The sequence below is a fragment of the Eretmochelys imbricata genome, chromosome 1, assembly GCF_965152235.1.
Source record: "Eretmochelys imbricata isolate rEreImb1 chromosome 1, rEreImb1.hap1, whole genome shotgun sequence".
Taxonomy (NCBI): Eukaryota; Metazoa; Chordata; order Testudines; family Cheloniidae; genus Eretmochelys; species Eretmochelys imbricata.
This window is the reverse complement of record NC_135572.1, coordinates 108,931,211-108,949,799: the sequence shown is the minus strand read 5'-3', so window position 1 is coordinate 108,949,799 and position 18,589 is coordinate 108,931,211. Positions and strand designations below refer to the sequence as shown.

General features: G+C 46.3%; 1 protein-coding gene across 3 annotated transcripts in view; it reads left to right on the top strand.

Moving 5' to 3' along the window:
* Positions 1-5,304: 5,304 nt before the first annotated feature.
* The window catches only part of IRS2 (insulin receptor substrate 2), a 31,310-nt gene continuing 18,025 nt past the window's right edge, over positions 5,305-18,589 (top strand). For 2 of the 3 annotated variants that reach the window (XM_077813378.1, XM_077813359.1), the window contains exon 1: positions 5,305-8,837. In XM_077813378.1, the coding sequence (XP_077669504.1) occupies positions 5,417-8,837 (3,421 nt within the window). In that variant the 5' untranslated portion in view covers positions 5,305-5,416. Of the gene's footprint in view, positions 8,838-9,782; positions 11,735-18,589 lie in introns of those variants that run through there. The other variant, XM_077813369.1, reaches the window with a different exon arrangement.

Below are 18,589 nucleotides of genomic sequence, written 5' to 3'. Positions count from 1 at the left end.
AATGGTGTGGATAAAGTGAACAAGGAAGTGTTACTTACTCCCTCACATAACACAAGAATTAGGAATCACCCAAATAAATGAATAGGCCACAGGTTTGAAACAAACAAAAGGAAGTGCTTCTTTGCACAGTGCACGGTCAACCTGTGGAACTCATTGCTATGGGATGTTGTGAAGGCCAGAAGTATAACTGGGTTAAAAAAAGAATTAGATAAGTTGATGGACAGGTCCATCAATGGCTGATAGCCAAAATGGTCAGAGACGTCCCCTCATGCTCTGGGTATTCCTTAACCTTCAACTGCCAGAAGCTGGGCCTAGACAACAGGGTATGGATCACTCAAAATTACCCCGTTTTGTTCATTCCCTCTGATGCATCTGGCACTGGCCATTGTCAGAAGATGGGATACTGGGCTAGATGGACCATTGGCCTGATCAAGTACAGCCATTCTTATGTTCTTAAGAGGTAAAGTGTGGCATGACGAAAAGGCTCAGAATCCTGCAGAGAAAGAAATGAAAACCACCCATGTAATTTTAAAGCAGAGATGTTTGTTGCTACAGTTTGTTCCTTGAAGCCAGTACCAATTATATCATATTTTTCTCATGGACTCTTGGACTAGCGCTTCCCGTACCCTGCACCAAAGATATATATTGCTGTTTCTTGGAAACCTACTAAGTTAAAATCCACAAAGCAAAAATAATTAAAATAGAAAAAATATTTATTGAATGTCACAAGTCAATCAGCACCAGAAAATTAAAAGTTATTACTGACATCTAACACTTACATAATTATAAAAAAAAATATAAAAAAGTAGCAATTTGTTATGCGGAAGTGTGAGATAAAAGGAAATTTCCTTCTTTTTATTGTTTTTGTTGCATCTAAATTGTTTAATAAACATTGATTCTGCTGTTATAATTAATATTTTCATTATTAAAATATGTTCATAATTATTACCCTTTTACAAATGCCAACTCTAAAGATTTGTCTGAGACCCCCAAATAATTAATATTTCATAACTTGCTGAAAAAAAAAATTCTACAGTTTCAGAGAAATAGTCTTCTGTATTTTTATAGATTTAAACTGTAAACCTCTTACTCATATTGGTGTGGAGTTACTCAGATAAGTACCAATTTGAGTAAAGGGTTCATAATCTGGCTCATAAAGATTAAAATTAGAAAACCAACCATTCCTGACTTTGCATAAAAAACTTTCCTCATTAAGGACTGTAATACATAGAAAATAAAAAATACCTTGCACTTCTACAGCATTTTAAACCACAGATCTCAACTTATTTTGCCAGAGTGGGTAAGTATTATTATCTCCATTTCCCAAATAGGGGTAGTTGAAGCACAGGGGTTCCTGGTTCTTGCCGTTGGTCATATGGTGAGTCAACAGCAGAGACTTCAGCGGCCATCCCTCTCTCTCTCCTGGAAGGTAATATCTCCGGTCTCCAGCAGCTGCCCTTCCCTTTTGCTGTGTTAAACATGTATTAATTTAAGCAAAAAACAACAAACAAACAGGTAAGAACCTTAATACTTAAAATGTGAACACCCAGTCTCCGAGGAAAAGGCGGTTCTTTTAAAAAAGCTCTCTACTGCAACCTGAGCCTGCTGAAATTTATAGCTGAGTCTCCCCTATTTCAGGTACAGGTATTGATTTCTAAATGAGTTATGACCGAAACCAAGGAGAATTTAAAGGACAGAGACTCTTCCTTAAATTTCTCTTGCATGGCGTGTGTATGGTGTAGCTTGAGCTATACGCTGTATATACTCTTGTGTGTGTACGTGTAGGACTGGGTCTAGACTGGCGGAGGGGATCACAAGCTGCTAGAGGAACACTGGATTGTTTTCGCTGCTTGCGCCCGCCCTCTGCCCTGCACTATGGAAACTATATTTTTTCAACTTTACATTCAAAACAGATGACTTCAGCTGCATAATATACAGACACATGAATGTCCCGATGGCATTCAGAACAGAAAATTAAAAACAAGGATGTTTGTCTGACCTCCTGCTCCCTTCTCCTCCCAAGGATATGCAAAAGGGAGACAAGCTTTGTGAGTGGGTCTAGGAAAGAAGAAGATGCGGCTGTGATTAAAAACAACCTGGGCTAGAGGTTTTCAATAAATACTTTTTTCTTTATCCCAAGACTCTTATTATGACTTTCCCCCTTTCCACCACGGTGTGTTTTATGTTGCATGCTTCAGAACGAGCAATGCTTTTGTTTTCCTCTATCACAGGGGCTCTACGTACACCTACCCACCACGGAGCTTGTCTGGTCCCCCTCTGTTTCCCCACCCCGCACTACACACCCAGAGACAGTACAGCTCGCCAGGCCCCCTCTTCCCCACCGGCCCCTCAGATCGTCTCTGGTTCCCACTCTGTTCCCCACCGCTACCGCCCCCTCCCCATTACACACATCACTGATATTCTCTGGTCCCCACTGCCCCCTCCCCATTACACACATCACCGATACTCTCTGGTTCCCTCACTGTTCCCCACCGCCTCCTCCCCATTACACACATCACCGATATTCTCTGGTCCCCACCGCCCCCTCCCCATTACACACATCACCGATACTCTCTGGTTCCCACTCTGTTCCCCACCGCCCCCTCCCCATTACACACATCACAGATCGTTTCTGGTTCTCACTCTTTCTCCACCCCCTACCCCCACACCCTACAGCTAGCCAGGCCCCCCTGTTCCCCACCGCCCCCTCCCTACATACACGCATCATAGAGCTTGTCTGGTTCCCCCCCCTTCCCCACACAGAGAACTGAGATCTTTGCGGGTCTTCGTGCAGCCACCTCCCCTCCCATACACACACACAAAAGGGGTGCAACAGGAAGGTAAATCACCTCCCGCTTCTACAATGCCACCCCCCCTTCCCTCCCATGTCTGTTGTACAAGCAAGGGGCATATAGATCCCGGCGTTTGTTGCTAGTTGTGCGTGTAAAGTCCAGTGAGATGACTAATTTTCGTTCTCGTAAACAAGCAGGGACCTCTGCTCATTGAAAGCCGTTCATCAACTGGGGCTTTGCACAAACAAGGGTGACTTTAGAGCCGGGATCCCATCGCACACAGATCAACCGTAAAACGTAGCCGTGGAAAACAGAGCCACACAACATAGGAATAGGGATTTGTAATGGTTGGAAAAACATGGACTCGTGCGCGCACCTTCGCCACAAGGAAAGCAGCCTGCAAAGCAAACACACACTGCAGCCGCGGCAGATTTCCAGAGTGTAAACACGGGGGGTGGGGGGTGAGGCTGCTACACTCCCCCTTCACAACTCATTACTTAATTGCCTCGATGTGCTCTAATCCCCCCGTGCGGCTGGCTTTGTTTCGCAAGGAAACACGAATGCTGCCCTTATACACAGCAATGCAAAACACAGCGATCAATTAATTTACTTAATTAAAAAATGAACAGCACACCCCCCCCCCACACACACTCCTCGTTCTTCACTCTCCAGGTGGCATTTCTTCGTTACACAGACCCAGCAACTATGGGGAGAAGGCAAACAAGCCCCTGATCAATGACAAACTAGCAGAAACAGCTGGCCACCCCGCTACCCCCTCGATTCTCCGTTACTTTGTGTAGGGCCGGGGGAGCCAAGAGCAAACGCCCGGGAGGAGGACCCAGGAGGTCTGGACTATGTTGTATGGGTTCAGGGGGAGCTAGCGGGAGGACTGGGCAGGGAATGCCCAGTGATTTAGGGAAGGCGGCTAGGAAGGCTCTGGATCCTGGGAGGGGAGAAGGCGGGGTGGGAGACTCAGCCAGTGCACCGTGAGGGAGGCAGTGGGGGCTGAACTAGCAAGCTCCGCAGTGTATGTGTCGGGGGGGGGCACTCCCCAAGGGAACAGGCACTCTCTAGCGTGGAGGCAAGAAGGGGGATCGGGGAGGGCAAGTCCCGATGTGGTGGCCCCCACAGAGGGGTGTCTGCGGCACGCATAGAAGGCAGAGAGAGCGATTGGGGGCGGGGGAGAGGGAGATGTTGGCTGGGGCCACAGAGGGCCCAAGACCGCTTGCAGGGGTGCGTGGAGCCGGAGAAGCCCGCTAGGACGGCAAACTTCGGGGTGTGTGTCGTGGGAAGGGAAACAAACCCCGGGGAGCCCTGTTGCCTGGGGGATACAGGGAAAGGACCAGGCAAGGCAACAGAGCTTTATTGCCATGACGAGCTACACAAACGTTACCAAAGCATGAAAACTAGATTCCGCTGGTACCTGTCCGTCTGTCCAGGGCAGGACTTCTTACTGCCTGGGCTTTGATCCCAGGCCCATTAGCATTAGCCGCGTTCAAGCCTGATGTGGGGCGGCCGGTTTGGCGGTGGAGGCGGCACCTAAAAAGGCGGCCGGTTAGATGGGGGAGAGGGCCATCTCTGGCACCCCCCCCCTCTCCTTTGGCCCATGCTGCAGCTTCTTGATTTTGAGGAAACCTGCCCATCGCTCTCGATCGCCGGCGGAAGGCTTCCCCTCCTCTGTCACACCTGGCGCAGTAAACCCCAGCCCAGCTCAGTTTCCTCCGTCACGCGCTCGGGACCCTCTGTCCCCCCCCCCCCCCTTTTTTTTTTTTTTTTTTTTTTTTTTAATTTCCCCCTCTAGCGTACGGTCTCTGGCTCTGCACTGGGCGCGAAGCTGCGGGAGCCCGCCCCCTTCCCCGCTTGGCGAGGTGGCCCGCTCATGTGCTCGCTCGGTGACAGCGGGCTCGGCAGCCCCCCGGCCACCTCGCGCTCCTGCCTGGGCTTCACGGTCGCCTGGCGTTTTCGGCAAGCTCCCGCACGTGTGTGTGCGGGGGTCCGGGGCCAGGGGAAGGGGGCAGGCGAGAGCCAGCGTGCGTAGAAGAAGGGAGGGTGTGTGGGGGAGACCGAGAGAGAAGAGGGTGGGACGCGCGAGCCACCCAATAACAACCCGCCTCCCTGGGCTCGGCGTCCTCCCCCCATCCCCATTGGTGCATGGCGCTGTCCTTTCCCCGGCGCCGCACCCAATCCCGTAGGAAGCTGGCGGCGGATTGATGGCCTCGCCCCCCTTTACTCTGGCTTTCCCCTGCTCCCCCCTCCCTTGGCTCGGTGTGTGAGCGTTTCGGCAACCCAGCGGGTCACGTGTTGTTTTGCTCTTTAGTTCAGCCCTTGGTGCGCAATGTGTTACTTACTGTGAAACTGTTACCGAGGCAGGCGGCGGCGGCAGCAGCGGCGGCGACCAGCTCCGAGGATCCGGAGAGCAGCAGCGCTCAGGGTCTAGAAGGACTCGGGCAGCAGCAAGCCCTGCCTGCACGGAGGAGCCAGGTCGGCAATAGCACCATCACCGCCGCGCTTTATACAGGAGCCGGAGATCACAGCGGCTCCGGGGACCAGGGGATTAGCGCCCCCCCCCCCCCGCCCCAGGGCGCTCGGAACTCAGCCCCCCTGCCCCGCGCTCTGGGCTGGGGATGGCGAGCCCCACGCTGCTGGGGCTGCTGAACTCCCCTCCCGGTCCCAACCTCAACAACAACAACAACCACCAGAGCGTGAGGAAATGCGGCTACCTGCGCAAGCAGAAGCACGGGCACAAGCGCTTCTTCGTGCTCCGGGGACCCGGCGGCAGCGGGGAGGAGCAGCCGGGGGCGGGGGGCGCCCGGCTAGAGTACTACGAGAACGAGAAGAAATGGAAGAACAAGTCGGGGGCTCCCAAGCGGGTGATCGCGCTGGATTCCTGCCTCAACATCAACAAGCGAGCGGACGCCAAGCACAAGTACCTGATCGCCCTCTACACCAAGGACGAGTACTTCGCCGTGGCGGCCGAGAACGAGCAGGAGCAGGAGGGCTGGTACCGGGCCCTCACCGACCTGCTCAACGAGGGCAAAGCCGCCTGCCAGGGTTCCCCGCTCCGCCACCTCTCCTCGCCCTTCTCCTCCGGCAGCGCCGCCGGGTCCTCCCTCGCCGGCGGCTGCGAGGACCTCAACTACGGGCTGCTCGCCCCGGCCAGTGCTGTCTACCGGGAGGTCTGGCAGGTGACGCTGAAGCCCAAGGGCCTGGGGCAGAGTAAGAACCTGACCGGGGTGCACCGGCTCTGCCTCTCCGCTCGCACCATCGGCTTCGTGCGCCTCAACTGCGAGCTGCCCTCGGTCACGCTGCAGCTGATGAACATCCGCCGCTGCGGCCACTCCGACAGCTTCTTCTTCATGGAGGTGGGGCGGTCGGCGGCCACCGGGCCCGGCGAGCTCTGGATGCAGGCGGACGACTCGGTGGTGGCGCAGAACATCCACGAGACCATCCTGGGGGCCATGAAGGCGCTGAAGGAGCTGTCCGAGTTCCGGCCCCGCAGCAAGAGCCAGTCCTCCTCGTCCTCCTCCTCCGGGGGCGCCGGGGGCCCCGGAGCCTCCTCCACCCACCCCATCACCGTGCCCGGCCGCCGGCACCACCACCTGGTCAACCTGCCGCCCAGCCAGACCGGCCTGCTGCGCCGCTCCCGCACAGACAGCCTAGCGGCCGGGGCCAGCGCCGGCACCAAGGGCAACCCGGGCCGGGTGCGCACGGCCAGCGAAGGGGATGGCTGCAGAGCGGGCTCGGTCGCCTGCAGCCCCATGAGCCCCGGCCCGGTGCGGACTCCCTTGAGCCGCTCGCACACACTTAGTAGCGGCGGCAAGTCGGGGGGAAAGCTGGGGCCGGTGCCCCCCGGGGGCGGCCTGCAAAATAGTCGCTCCATGTCTATGCCCGTATCGCACTCGCCCCCTTCCGCCACCAGCCCGATCAGCCTCTCCTCCAGCAGCGGGCTCGGCTCCGAGCCCCCCCACCCGCAGCGCCTGTCCAGCGGCAGCGCCTCCGTATCGGGCTCCCCCAGCGACCCCGGCTTTATGTCCTTCGACGAATACGGCTCCAGCCCGGGCGGCGACCTGCGGCCCTTCTCCACCGCCAGCAACCGCAGCAACACGCCCGAGTCCATCGCCGAGACCCCCCCGGTGCGGGACCCCGGGGGCGGCGCGGACCTGTACGGCTACATGGCCATGGAGCGGCCCCAGGGCGGCCGGCTCTGCTACCGGCCCTGCCCGGACTCGGCGGGGGACAAGGGCCCCAGGAAGCGGACTTACTCGCTGACCACGCCGTGCCGCCAGCGGGCCGCCCCCCCGCAGGTCTCCTCCGCCTCCCTGGACGAGTACACCCTGATGCGGGCCACCTTCGCCGGCAGCTCCGGCCGCCTCTTCCCCGCCACCTCCCCCAAAGTGACCTACACCCCCTACCCCGAGGACTACGGGGACATCGAGATCGGCTCTCACCGCAGCTCCGGCAGCAGCAGCACCAACCTGGGGCCGCCGGCAGGGGGCGGCGGAGGAGGGGACGACGGCTATATGCCCATGACCCCCGGCGTGGCCGCGGCGTTGGGGCCGGGCAGCCGGGGCGGCGCTGACTACATGCCCATGAGCCCCACCAGCGTGTCCGCCCCGCAGCAGATACTGCAGCCGCGGGCCGGGGCGGGCGGCGGCGGCTCGCCGGGGAACGGCAGCGGCGGCTACAAGACCAGCTCCCCTGGGGAGAGCTCCCCGGACGACAGCGGCTACATGCGGATGTGGGGTGGCTCTCGGCTGTCGGTGGAGAGCTCGGACGGGAGGCTGAGCGGCGGGGACTACATCAACATGTCCCCGCACGGGCCGCCCGCCGCCTCGCTCACCCCGCCCGACTACTTCTTCGCCCCGGCTGCGGGGGCCGGCGAGCCGCCCAAGGCCGCCTACGCCTGCAGCTCCCTGCCCCGCTCCTGCCCCAGCCAGGAGCCGGCCAAGGACAGCGACCAGTACGTCTTCATGAGCTCCCCGGGCAGGCTGGTCCCGGAGCAGCCGGCCTGCGGCGTGCGCCCCGCCGCCCCCTCCAGCCACACGGTGCCTTCCCCGCTGCGGCACAGCCGGACCGAGAGCTTCCTGAGCCAGCGGGGCCCGCGGGCGGTCCGGCCCAGCCGCCTGGCCCTGGACACCCTGCGGACGCTGCTGCCCAGCATGCACGAGCACCCGCTGCCGCCCGAGCCCCAGAGCCCCGGCGAGTACATCAACATCGACTTCGGGGAGCCGGCGGCTGCCGACTCGCCGCCCTCCCTGCCGGCCGACAGCCCGGCCTCCTCGCTGGGCTCGGGCGCCGGGCGGAGGCGCTCCCCCCTCTCCGACTACATGAACATCGACTTCGGCTCGCAGGCGGGCCCGGTCTCGGTGGGCTGCCTGGAGGCGCTCTCCCCGGAGGCCTGCGCCAGCCGCGGCCGGCCCGAGGGGCTCTACCTGCCGGCGGCGGTGGGGGTGGCTTGCCTGTCCAGCCCGCCCGACGGGGGGGATTACACCGAGATGACCTTCGGCATGGCCGCCACCCCGCCCCAGCCCATCGCCCAGAAGCCAGAAAGTGCCCGGGTCACCAGCCCCACGGCCGGGGTGAAGAGACTCACCCTGGCCGGGGTGGAGGCTTTCATCCTCTCCAGCCCGCCCCCGGACCCCAACCGCGGGGCCAAGGTCATCCGGGCGGATCCCCAGGGGCGCCGGCGGCACAGCTCGGAGACTTTCTCCTCCACCACCACTGTGACCCCCGTGTCTCCTTCCTTTGCACATAACCCCAAACGGCACAACTCGGCCTCGGTGGAGAACGTGTCCCTCAGGAAAAGCGAAGGCCTGGAGGAGGAGCAGGGCAGCAGCCCCATGTGCCGGGAGACCTCCGCTGGCTTCCAGAACGGCCTCAACTACATCGCCATAGACGTGGTGGATGGGAGCCTGGCAAACCGTGACAAAGTCAGACGCAAAGGCAGGCACGCCATGAATGGGGACATCAATGGAGTGGAGACCAGCGCCTATGCCAGCATAGATTTCCTATCCCACAACCTGAAAGAAGCAACTGCTGTGAAAGGTGAGCAGTAGGTCGCTTTCCCAATGTGCTATATTTGTATTTCTAGGGAATGTTGCCGTTTTGGGAGAGGTTTCTCTCTCTCTTTCTCAGCTTTGTAAGCTTTCCAAATAAAATATCTATACACAAGGAAACACTTAAATTAGTGAGTGTGTCCTCTTCACAGGAGCCCAGACTAGTGAGTACACAGTTCTATATTTTGGATATGCTGCAGAACTGCAGTTAGAACATTTTTCAGCGCGTTTGCTTAAGAGTTTATAAAGCTTTATAAAAGACAGCGAGGGAGCACATCAGATTACCGACAGATCCTTGGCCATCTATCTGAAAGAGTCAAAACAATATGAGGGTTACATATTGTTTTGCAAATTTTGTTTAAAGGCCTACCCAACAGCTAAGGGTAACTACACTGCAGCTGCTGGTTGAATCACAGTATCAATGGCCAGTGGGTTGGTTTGCTTTTTAAGTGGATAGCAAATGCAGGCTGCTTGAAAACAAAAAGAACCCTAAATAACCTAAAGCTTAATATGAGAGAGAATTTGTGTTTTAATCATGTAGCTGTTCCTTTCCACAGGTGCTAGTTGTGCTATAGAAAACTCTTCCTAGCAAGAGGGAAAGTCTGTGTTATAATTGGGGAGGCCAGGAACAGACAATATGTGAAGGTTTAAAAGTTAATCATTGAGACACCGCAGGGATCCTCTTTGCTATTGCACCAGGGCATTTTTAACCTGTATGTACCTATAAACTGTAGTATGTATTTATCGTCTAGGATGCTGAAATGACAAGGGTGAATAACCCACTCTAGGTTTTACTTCCATATTTATATAGTTTTCATACAGATAATCAGTTTTAAGTAAAAAGTGTCCATTTCTGACAGCCACTTGTAGAGATTTTTGTTCCACTTATTATTGGCTTGTTGATTTTGAAGAAGAAAATGTTCTTTTTTTATAGGAAGTGCAGAAAGATGGAAGAGATGAAAGTGGAGAAAGCTTTGAACCTAATTGAGAGGATTGTTGACTGAAATGTCAGAATTTTTACAAGATGAACACACTGAATGGTTTCAGAGTAGCAGCTGTGTTAGTCTGTACCCGCAAAAAGAAAAGGAGGACTTGTGGCACCTTAGAGACTAACAAATTTATTTGAGTATAAGTTTTCGTTAAGGACAGAGACAGACTTGTCAGTTATCTGTAGTTTTGCTTAAGCTGGCTTCAGGATTTACATGGTTTGGCATAAATCAGCGTGAATGCTACAATTATTGATTCCATTGCCTTATATAAAGAATGTTTGGCTGTAGCCTGTACATTGGAGTTATGTTCCAGTAAAATCTTGAGCTCTCTTGTATTTAGTTGTAAATTGAGTTTAACAAGATTTGAGTTTTGCTTGACCTACCTACAGCCCCCCCAACTGCATAACAAACCCACATTGGGGAAGCACCACTTCTACAGTATCCTCCAAACTGCTGACCCTAAGGGAAAGGGGTGAGGGGAAGGGAACTCTGCCTAGGGGGAAAACCTGGACTGGATTGAAATGCTCCCAGCATCCAGATTGGATTAAAGTGTGGACATTCCATTCATTTAGCTAATAAGGGGAAACTGGCGCTGCATCTCTGATAAAGTTAACAAAAAGATAGTATAAATATAGCAAAATGAATTTAGAGAATGGTGAATGGTGGGAACCATTTAATTCTAGTAATTATAAAATATCTGAAGATTATTCAGATACTTGTTTTATTTTAATATTTTCTTTTACGTGTGGGCTTTTCCTCCCTTTTTTATATGCATGTAAATTGCAGTGAAGATCAGCATCGCTGGGTGTTGAGCTGAATGTAGGAGGCACAGCTGATGACTGTTTCAGCCATTCTGTTTCCCTAAGGTTTCCTTGTTTCCCACACGTGCATGCCTGTTGCATATAATCACATTCACTCTATTCAGGAAGAACTGTAGCCAATTTCAGGACAAAGAGATAGGAAACACTTTGCATAACTGTTGATGAGTGTTCCAGGTCATATTTTAAAGTGGAGGCTGTATGTTACAGATATTTTTAGTGAATTAATTTGAACAGAAAGAGCAGTGTGATTAGGAAAGTGCAAGAATATTACCTTAGTAAGGGAATGCATAAGTACAGTAGTGGGCTATTGAGCGGAGCCATTAATATTTACAACTCCTGAGCTCTATTTTGGTTTTGTTTACATAACCACGTTGAAGTTTGTTTACAGTACTACTACCCTATTACTACTGCTGCTACTTAAAGATCACTGGTACTGTTCACAGTAGCATTCGAGGTTCTAAGAACTTTAATTTGTAAGATTAACAGGATTTTCATATTTTATGATGAAATACACATGTAGAATTACAGAAATATATGTATATGTATTAAGCATACTAGGTACTGGTTTAACTCTCATTTCTTATTTTAAGTCAGTGGCAGTTCAGAATGATTTGGCTAAACTTTATTGAAGATTTTTAATTGATGTTACTATATACAGTTTACCATGGAGGTAGCCTGTATTAGATGTGATGAGAATTGTTTACTTTTCTGTTTGTACTAATTGTTTACTAAATCACTAAAGCCACTGAATGGGAGCTAGCTTTATCCTTTCAAAGCTATGGAGAAATTAACAGTTTGGAGCAATTTTAAAACTGCAATGTTTGCTGCTTTAGAAAGAAGTAACATGAAGAACTCTTGTAAAAAAAACAAAACAAAACAAAACACCCCAAAGTTAATTCTATTTGGTTTATTTGGAAATTAATATTTCAATGTAAAATCATAGTCAGTTCAAATACTTCCCCATATCTATAGATATATTTTATTATGTAAGTAAATGTTGTGTTTGAGTTTTTGTCCCGTTAACAAAGAAAATTAATTATGTGACTTTAAAAATAAAGATGCATTGGTTTTCATCAGTAACTTGCCTGGCTGCTTTAAAGACTAGTGTGGTTTTTGGAATTTTGAACCAGTATCATCCTGTTACAACGAGAGCAAGCTAACAAAACCAAAATAGCTGAAAACAGAAAAATAAAAAGGTCATTCAGAATTTATCAGTTTATTTAGTTCTACTTCACTCTGAAAGTGTGCAGGCCTGTGAGAGTCTAACAAGTACTTGCCTTTTTCTGAAATATAAATAAAATAGTGCCTTTACTAGACAGCTGGAAACTCTTTTGTTGCACACTGATTATCAGTTAGCATTCAGCTTTCTAAGTATGAAATAACAACCCTTTGCAAAATAACATTAGTTCAGACAAAATTATGTATTTCCTTGCTTATGTAAACATTTTCACCCAGTTCCTCCTTTGGTGTAAATTGTTTATTGCATTGGAGCTGTGCTAAATTACACCAACTGAAGATCTGTCTTTTGGGTGAAACCCTGGCTCCATTGAAATCACTAGTAATTTTGGCTTTAATAGGGTCATGATTTCACCCTGTGGTTTTTGTTTTTGTTTTTATCCTGAAATCCTTAAGCAAAATTCCCATTAAGTTCAGTAGTAATTGTGCTTGAGTTTTGACTTAATTGGAAGTTTTTTGCCTGGTTAAGGATATTACGATTGGGGCCATTATATTTGTTTTATTCCAAAAGCAACATGTTTTCTGGAACATATTAAAGTTTTTCCAACTAGTGATGTTTTAGTTTTCCAAAGTGTGACAGCAGATACATGAGATTGAGGTCTGTTGGCTCCCCCCCCACTTTTACTTCTTCTTGATTTATTAAAAAAGGTCTTCAATTATAACCTATGATACATCAGTTTTAAATGATCATAAAGCAAGCTAGTGGTCTTTGAGAATAGGTAAAATGCTGTCTCACTAGCTCATAATTCTTGTAAGGATTTTATGATTATACTTAAACAGTACAAAAGTCATATCTAGATAAAATTCACACATTGTTAAAACTGAAACCCTGATTTCCTTTTTCCCTTTGTGCTCAGTTTGGACAATAAAACTAGAGAAGTCAGTTTCACTTTTTGATTCTTTTATACTGATTGCCACAAAGTTTGGTTCAGAATCTGCAAGGAAATGTTTTAATTGCCTGTATAAAAGTAATCTTCTAATCAAAATGTCTTGTTAATTTTATGAAAACATTCAAATACAGCTTTGTACATCTTTTTTAAAGCCTAATTTTTTTCGTATAAATTAGTACTAATTTATACGAAATTTATACTAAATGTGTAAATTAGTACTAATTACAAATGTAGCATTTGCTCTTACTGATCTAGTGCCATGCAGTGGGTTATATACCCCAGAATGAATAGATTCAAGAACTGGCCTACCTATTATATCCGATATGGCTGTGATTATAAATCACTTCACAGATAAAATTTAAGAGTTCCAGTTTCACCTTAGATGCTTGTTGGAAAATGTGGTACTGCTCTTTCAGATTCCATTCTATTAGAGGTAAAATGAAATGATTAGATATCAAATCTGGCAGCATAACCTATAAAATACAAACTGCAAACTATAAGTTTTGTAAAATTAAATGACAACTTTTACTTTTTTAAAAAAATTCATTTTCAATTGTTTTAATTATATGGATGTCAGATTTTTAAAAATGAGATAAAACACCAAAACCCATAAATGTATTTGGCTTTTATTTCTTATTATAGTTTAAATTATATTTAGTTGCACTAAACATTTGAAGATTGTCATGGTTACTTTGAATCATTTAAGATAAATAGTTATAGACTAAGTTGAATGGTGGGTTTGTTCTAACGTGAACCAGTGTAGTCATTGCTCAAGGCAGAGGAAATGCTTAGATTGATGATTGTTTCTGATAATTTGATTTCTTTCAAGATAGCTGCCGAGACTAACATTCACTTGTGTTGTAAGTAAAATACATAAAGGAATGTATTAGGACATATTTTGTATGAATTCCCCCCCTCCGCTATAAGGAGGAAATAATGTTGGATACTTTGTGCTGGTTTTACCATTTTTTAAAATATCATTATATTGAAATACTGAAGCTGGTTTAAAAGTTGAAACACGGCATGCGTACACTGTAGTCAATTTAAGTAATGGATCTCCTTCCCCATTAGGAAGTTAAAGTATTGTATATACAATCCAGGTATTTTCAGTTTAAGCCAGATCTTCTCAAAAGCAGCAAGAGCACTTAACAAAATGTCTGTCTTTTCCATCTATCGAACAAATCCTAAAGAAATGCTTAACTACTTTTTAATTTTTTTAAAGACATTATGCCTCATGAAGGTATGTGTGTGCATATACATACTTCACTTATGGACTGTATTTGTGTTCATGAGTGCACCTATTTTGTGTTTTTGAAATTGTGAAGACAGCATTTTGCTGAGTTAGTAGATTTTTCAGTATATTCGCAAAATGCATAAAATAAATCATCTAAAACAAATAGACAAAGTTTATCAAATAGACTTTTCTGTGTAGATTCATTTAATATTTAGTTGTAATTCTTTAATTCCTCATGGGATTTGCTTGAAAATGAACTCTTGAATTCTATCTCTAGGTCTGACCCTATGCTCATTGAAATCAGTAGCATTCACTGATTTCAGTAGTGCAGTATCAAGCTCTAGGTTCTCACTTTGGTACCCACAGCCCTGGTATCTGAGTGCTTATTTTTCTAAGTTTCACGTTGCTTCTCTGAATTAAAAAAAATAGCTATATTATTTTTTTTGTAGCTGCTTCTCTGTATGTGTTTTTAAGGTGGTCACCGGGGGCAGACTTGCACTAGGTAAACACAAATTCACATGAGTTGTAGGTTTTTCTGACCATGCAGCTCTATTAAAGCAAAATTCTTAATGAATTTAGTGTCTTTTTTCTTTTTTTTTTGGTGTGAGCAAGAGTTTCAGGATTAGTTTCTAAGGGCCTGATTTAAAGCTTACTGAAATAAATGGAAATTCCCCCTCCCCCTCAGTTCTTTATTCTGTCTGCATAAGGATAAAATACTTAATTGACTGGTAAACTGTCATAGCATGTATAGTAACTTTCTTTTTAGTTTTCCTGAAAGGTAGACAGGCATCCTGCCCCTAATGTGTAGACAGCTAGACACTGGTGCTTAGCATGTTGGTGGATAGTTTCTAATCAATATGCATGATTATGTGGAGACTAGTCTGCTAAGTTGCATATTTATTCATGTACACGCAAATGTGTTTCTGTTGGTATTGTAGATGAAAACGTACAGCTAAAAATAGCTTGATTTAATCAAAAGCGGAGAAGTTTGTTTTAAACTTGAATCTAATGGGCAACAATCTGGTTGGAAATACCTTTAAAGGAATACGGTCATGGATAACAGGCCCACAGTTTATCCTGTTTTTTTTCCCCCATATCAGTTTGTAAGGTCCATATAATTCTTTTTCCAAAACAAACATTTAAAATCTTTTTAGCGAAATGACAGTCGTCCTGCGCTATGTGGAAATGTACAAAAAATGCCAGTGTTTGAATGCAATGAAGGGTAAATGTGTTTTAAGGATCGATAGCTTCCATTGTTGTGTGTGGTGTGGTGCGGTGCAGTGCTGTTGGTCCCAGGATTTTAGAGAAACCAAGTGGGTGAGGTAATATTGGACCAACTTCTGTTGGTGAGAGAGACAAACTTTAGAGGAGAGCTCTGTGTAAGCTCGAAAACTCATCTCTCTCACCAACAGAAATTGGGCGAATAAAAGATATTGCCTCACTCACCTTGTCTTTCTTTTAAGGAAACAGATAATGATTTCAAGTTTTCGAGTGGGGAAATACTTTTGAAATGAATATAAATACCTCTGTGAATTTTTTAAAAACTATTGATAAATTATTTTCTTTTTCAGTTACAGATCTTGCAAGAGTATGTTCTGCTTGGAATTCAGATAGAGTTTTCACTGTCCTTCAAGATATTTTCTGTGTTAGATTATTATTTGTATTACAGTAGTGCCTAGACTAGAGTCTCCAACTGAGATCAGATACTGCACATAGATATCCAAAGAATTCCTACCCCAATGTGCATCCAATCAAACCAACTAGACAGACAAAGTGTGGGGGAAAGGTTTTGGTGAAGTATTAGTACTCTTCCCACATCATGGCTAATTCCAGTAACGTTCCTAAGAAATAAGCCATTAACTCAGTTGTAGATAAACTCATTAAATAGCTGACACTTAGATTTGCCTGTGCATAGGTAATTAACAGTTCAGTCATTGGAGCTGTAGTGTCTTTACCGGAGTTCATAATTTAACAAGTTCTACAGTTTTAAAAAAAGTAGCTCGTGTGTGTGTGTGTGTGTGTGAGGCACATACACTTACACAATAAACAAAGAATAGCTGTCCCATATAAGTGACCCATAAGAGTATTTTATTCTAATAAACAGCATATAGAAATAGTTAAACAGATGAAGAAAAACCCATATAACATCTACACTGCGAAATACCCAGTTATGTAATAGTTTAGGAGTGAGTCAGTGTTTTGTTTACAATCGCTTCAGCATCCTAGAAGAGAATACTTCCTTCCTGGCAGATGGCAGCCCCAGGGCCATGCACCTGCTATTACAAGCAGTACGCTGTAGTAACCAACCCCAGCCTCACTGTTGACAATGGGTTGTCAGCCCACTGTTGGGCTCACAGCCTAAAGAGAATAGGGAACATATTTGTCCTGCAACAAGGGACTGAAATATCTTAGGAAAGACAATAGAGATGGTACACTAAAGAATTGTACTACAGTCTAAAATATCCTTCTTGTAGAAGATGTGTAGTGAGCCACTTTAAGACAAATTATGATTGAAGATCATGAACTGTGTCATCAGGGAGAGGATTTTCTGTTCTCTCATCCAATAGAGTGATTTCCCACGTTGGATTTATTAGCTCTATCTAGGCAGTCAGAACACTCTCATAACTTAGCTAAATGTGCTTTTGCAATGCATCCGTCAGTAACCTGTATTACCCTCACCACCTTGTCTGTCTAGTAACCTGTAGTGGAATTCTTTTCAAGAGGATAGGGTTTTCCATGTGGAATTGTCTAACTTATTGTGGCTGTGAGGAGGCTGAAATAGTTAAGTACAGTCAACTCTGATACTGTTATACAGATCCACCAAAAGGTGTACTAAAAAGTAAGAATGTCTATTTCATTATACCTTAATGCTGTATTTGTGGCTGCAGAATACAGCAGAATCTCTGGGTCTTTTGAGTTGCAACACCATCTGTTACAATCATGTCATTGGGGCCATCTTCTGTTAATTTGACCGTCATTAACTTCTCTTATGCATTAAAGTTTTTTGTTTGTTTTTGTTTTGAAGATGGAGGATATCTTTAGTTTTAGTGGAAGGCTTTCCAAAGAAGAGGGTGTCCTTTTTAGTAGGCCAGGATATTCTTGCTAAATTTAAAAACTATCCAAATGTTACCCTAAGTTTGTATAGTATTAAACAGGATTATATGAGACACAGATTAGACATTGTTGAGAAGCTTGTTTTTGTTTGAAGGGGTAAGAAATGGAGGCTTTAATGTAATGCCAATATAGCAAATTTGCTGATACCAGAAACAGAAGAAATGTCTTAGAAACGGTAGAACATACTGACAGACTTTCCATTTTGTACAACTTCAAGTGATTCTTTAACAATATTTATGTGATTAAATGCTATGGTGATGAGTATAGAATATGAAATGTTCTGCTTTCACTTGGTGTTAATTTCTAAATCTGTTTCAGAGATATAGGCAATCTAAAGTTGATCTGCAATAATACTGTAGGTATGACTTAAGACAGAAACACATCAATAAGTAATTCCAGTAACAGTTGTAAAATCATGTCAATGAAAACTGTTAAATTGGATAGAATAAAATTTAATTAATCTTAGGTTTGCTTCTCTGATTCAGTTCTCCAGGGAGTGTATTTTTAAATAATAGCTAATGCAGTCATTCTGTAGAGATTAACACCTCTTAAAATTGGTTCTTAAAGGATATATTGTCAAACTATTTAAGGTGAGAATTTGGAGGCCTTTTTTGACAAAAGGTTGTATACAGCCTGATAGGAATAGATTAAAAAAATCCAATGAAACACTTTCAGGGGGCAGTTAAACTTAATTGTCCAATGGAGAAGACACAAACTACTTTTGTGCCATTGCTTGAGTACCAGAAAGTAAATGTGACTCGGCTTTCGTAGTTCAAGACAAGTGAAAATGTGAAAAATAAGCAAGTATAATAATTTGCCACATGACACTTGAATGTTGTTTAAACAGCAAGAATAAAACCAAAATTGTCTTATGGAAGTATATGATACTTGATATGATTTATGAGGTTAACAGTGTATTGTGTAATACTTTCACAACAGTATTGGATTTATTCAAACTATTATGTTTTCTGCAGTGCTTGAGTTATGTATCTAAGTAATTCTAGAGGAGGAGCAGTGATGTTTTTTCCTAATGCAATATCTTCTTTCTCGTGACTTGGAACTTTTTCAAAAAGGCTGGTGAGAAAGTTTTGTTTTCTTTCTCCTTATATGATAGTACTAGTAAATATCCATTAAGCAGTCCTTTGTGGTGTTGGTGTTTGTATCTTTTGCTGGCCCACATTTCAGGGTAGACTGTTTAAATGGATGAACAATTCTTGTTGTTTGCAGTGTTGTATTTGTATTGGTCCCAGGATATTAGAGAGACAAGGTGGGTGAGGTAATATCTTGTATTGGACCAGCTTCTGTTGATGAAAGAGAAAAGCTTTTGCGTGTACATAGAGCTCTTCTTCATATCTGGGAAAGGTACTCATGAGTGTGTCACAGCTAAATACAAGGTGAAGCAGATTGCTTAGCATAATGAATTAACACCCCTTGCAAGAGACCTTTCAAGGTGAAGT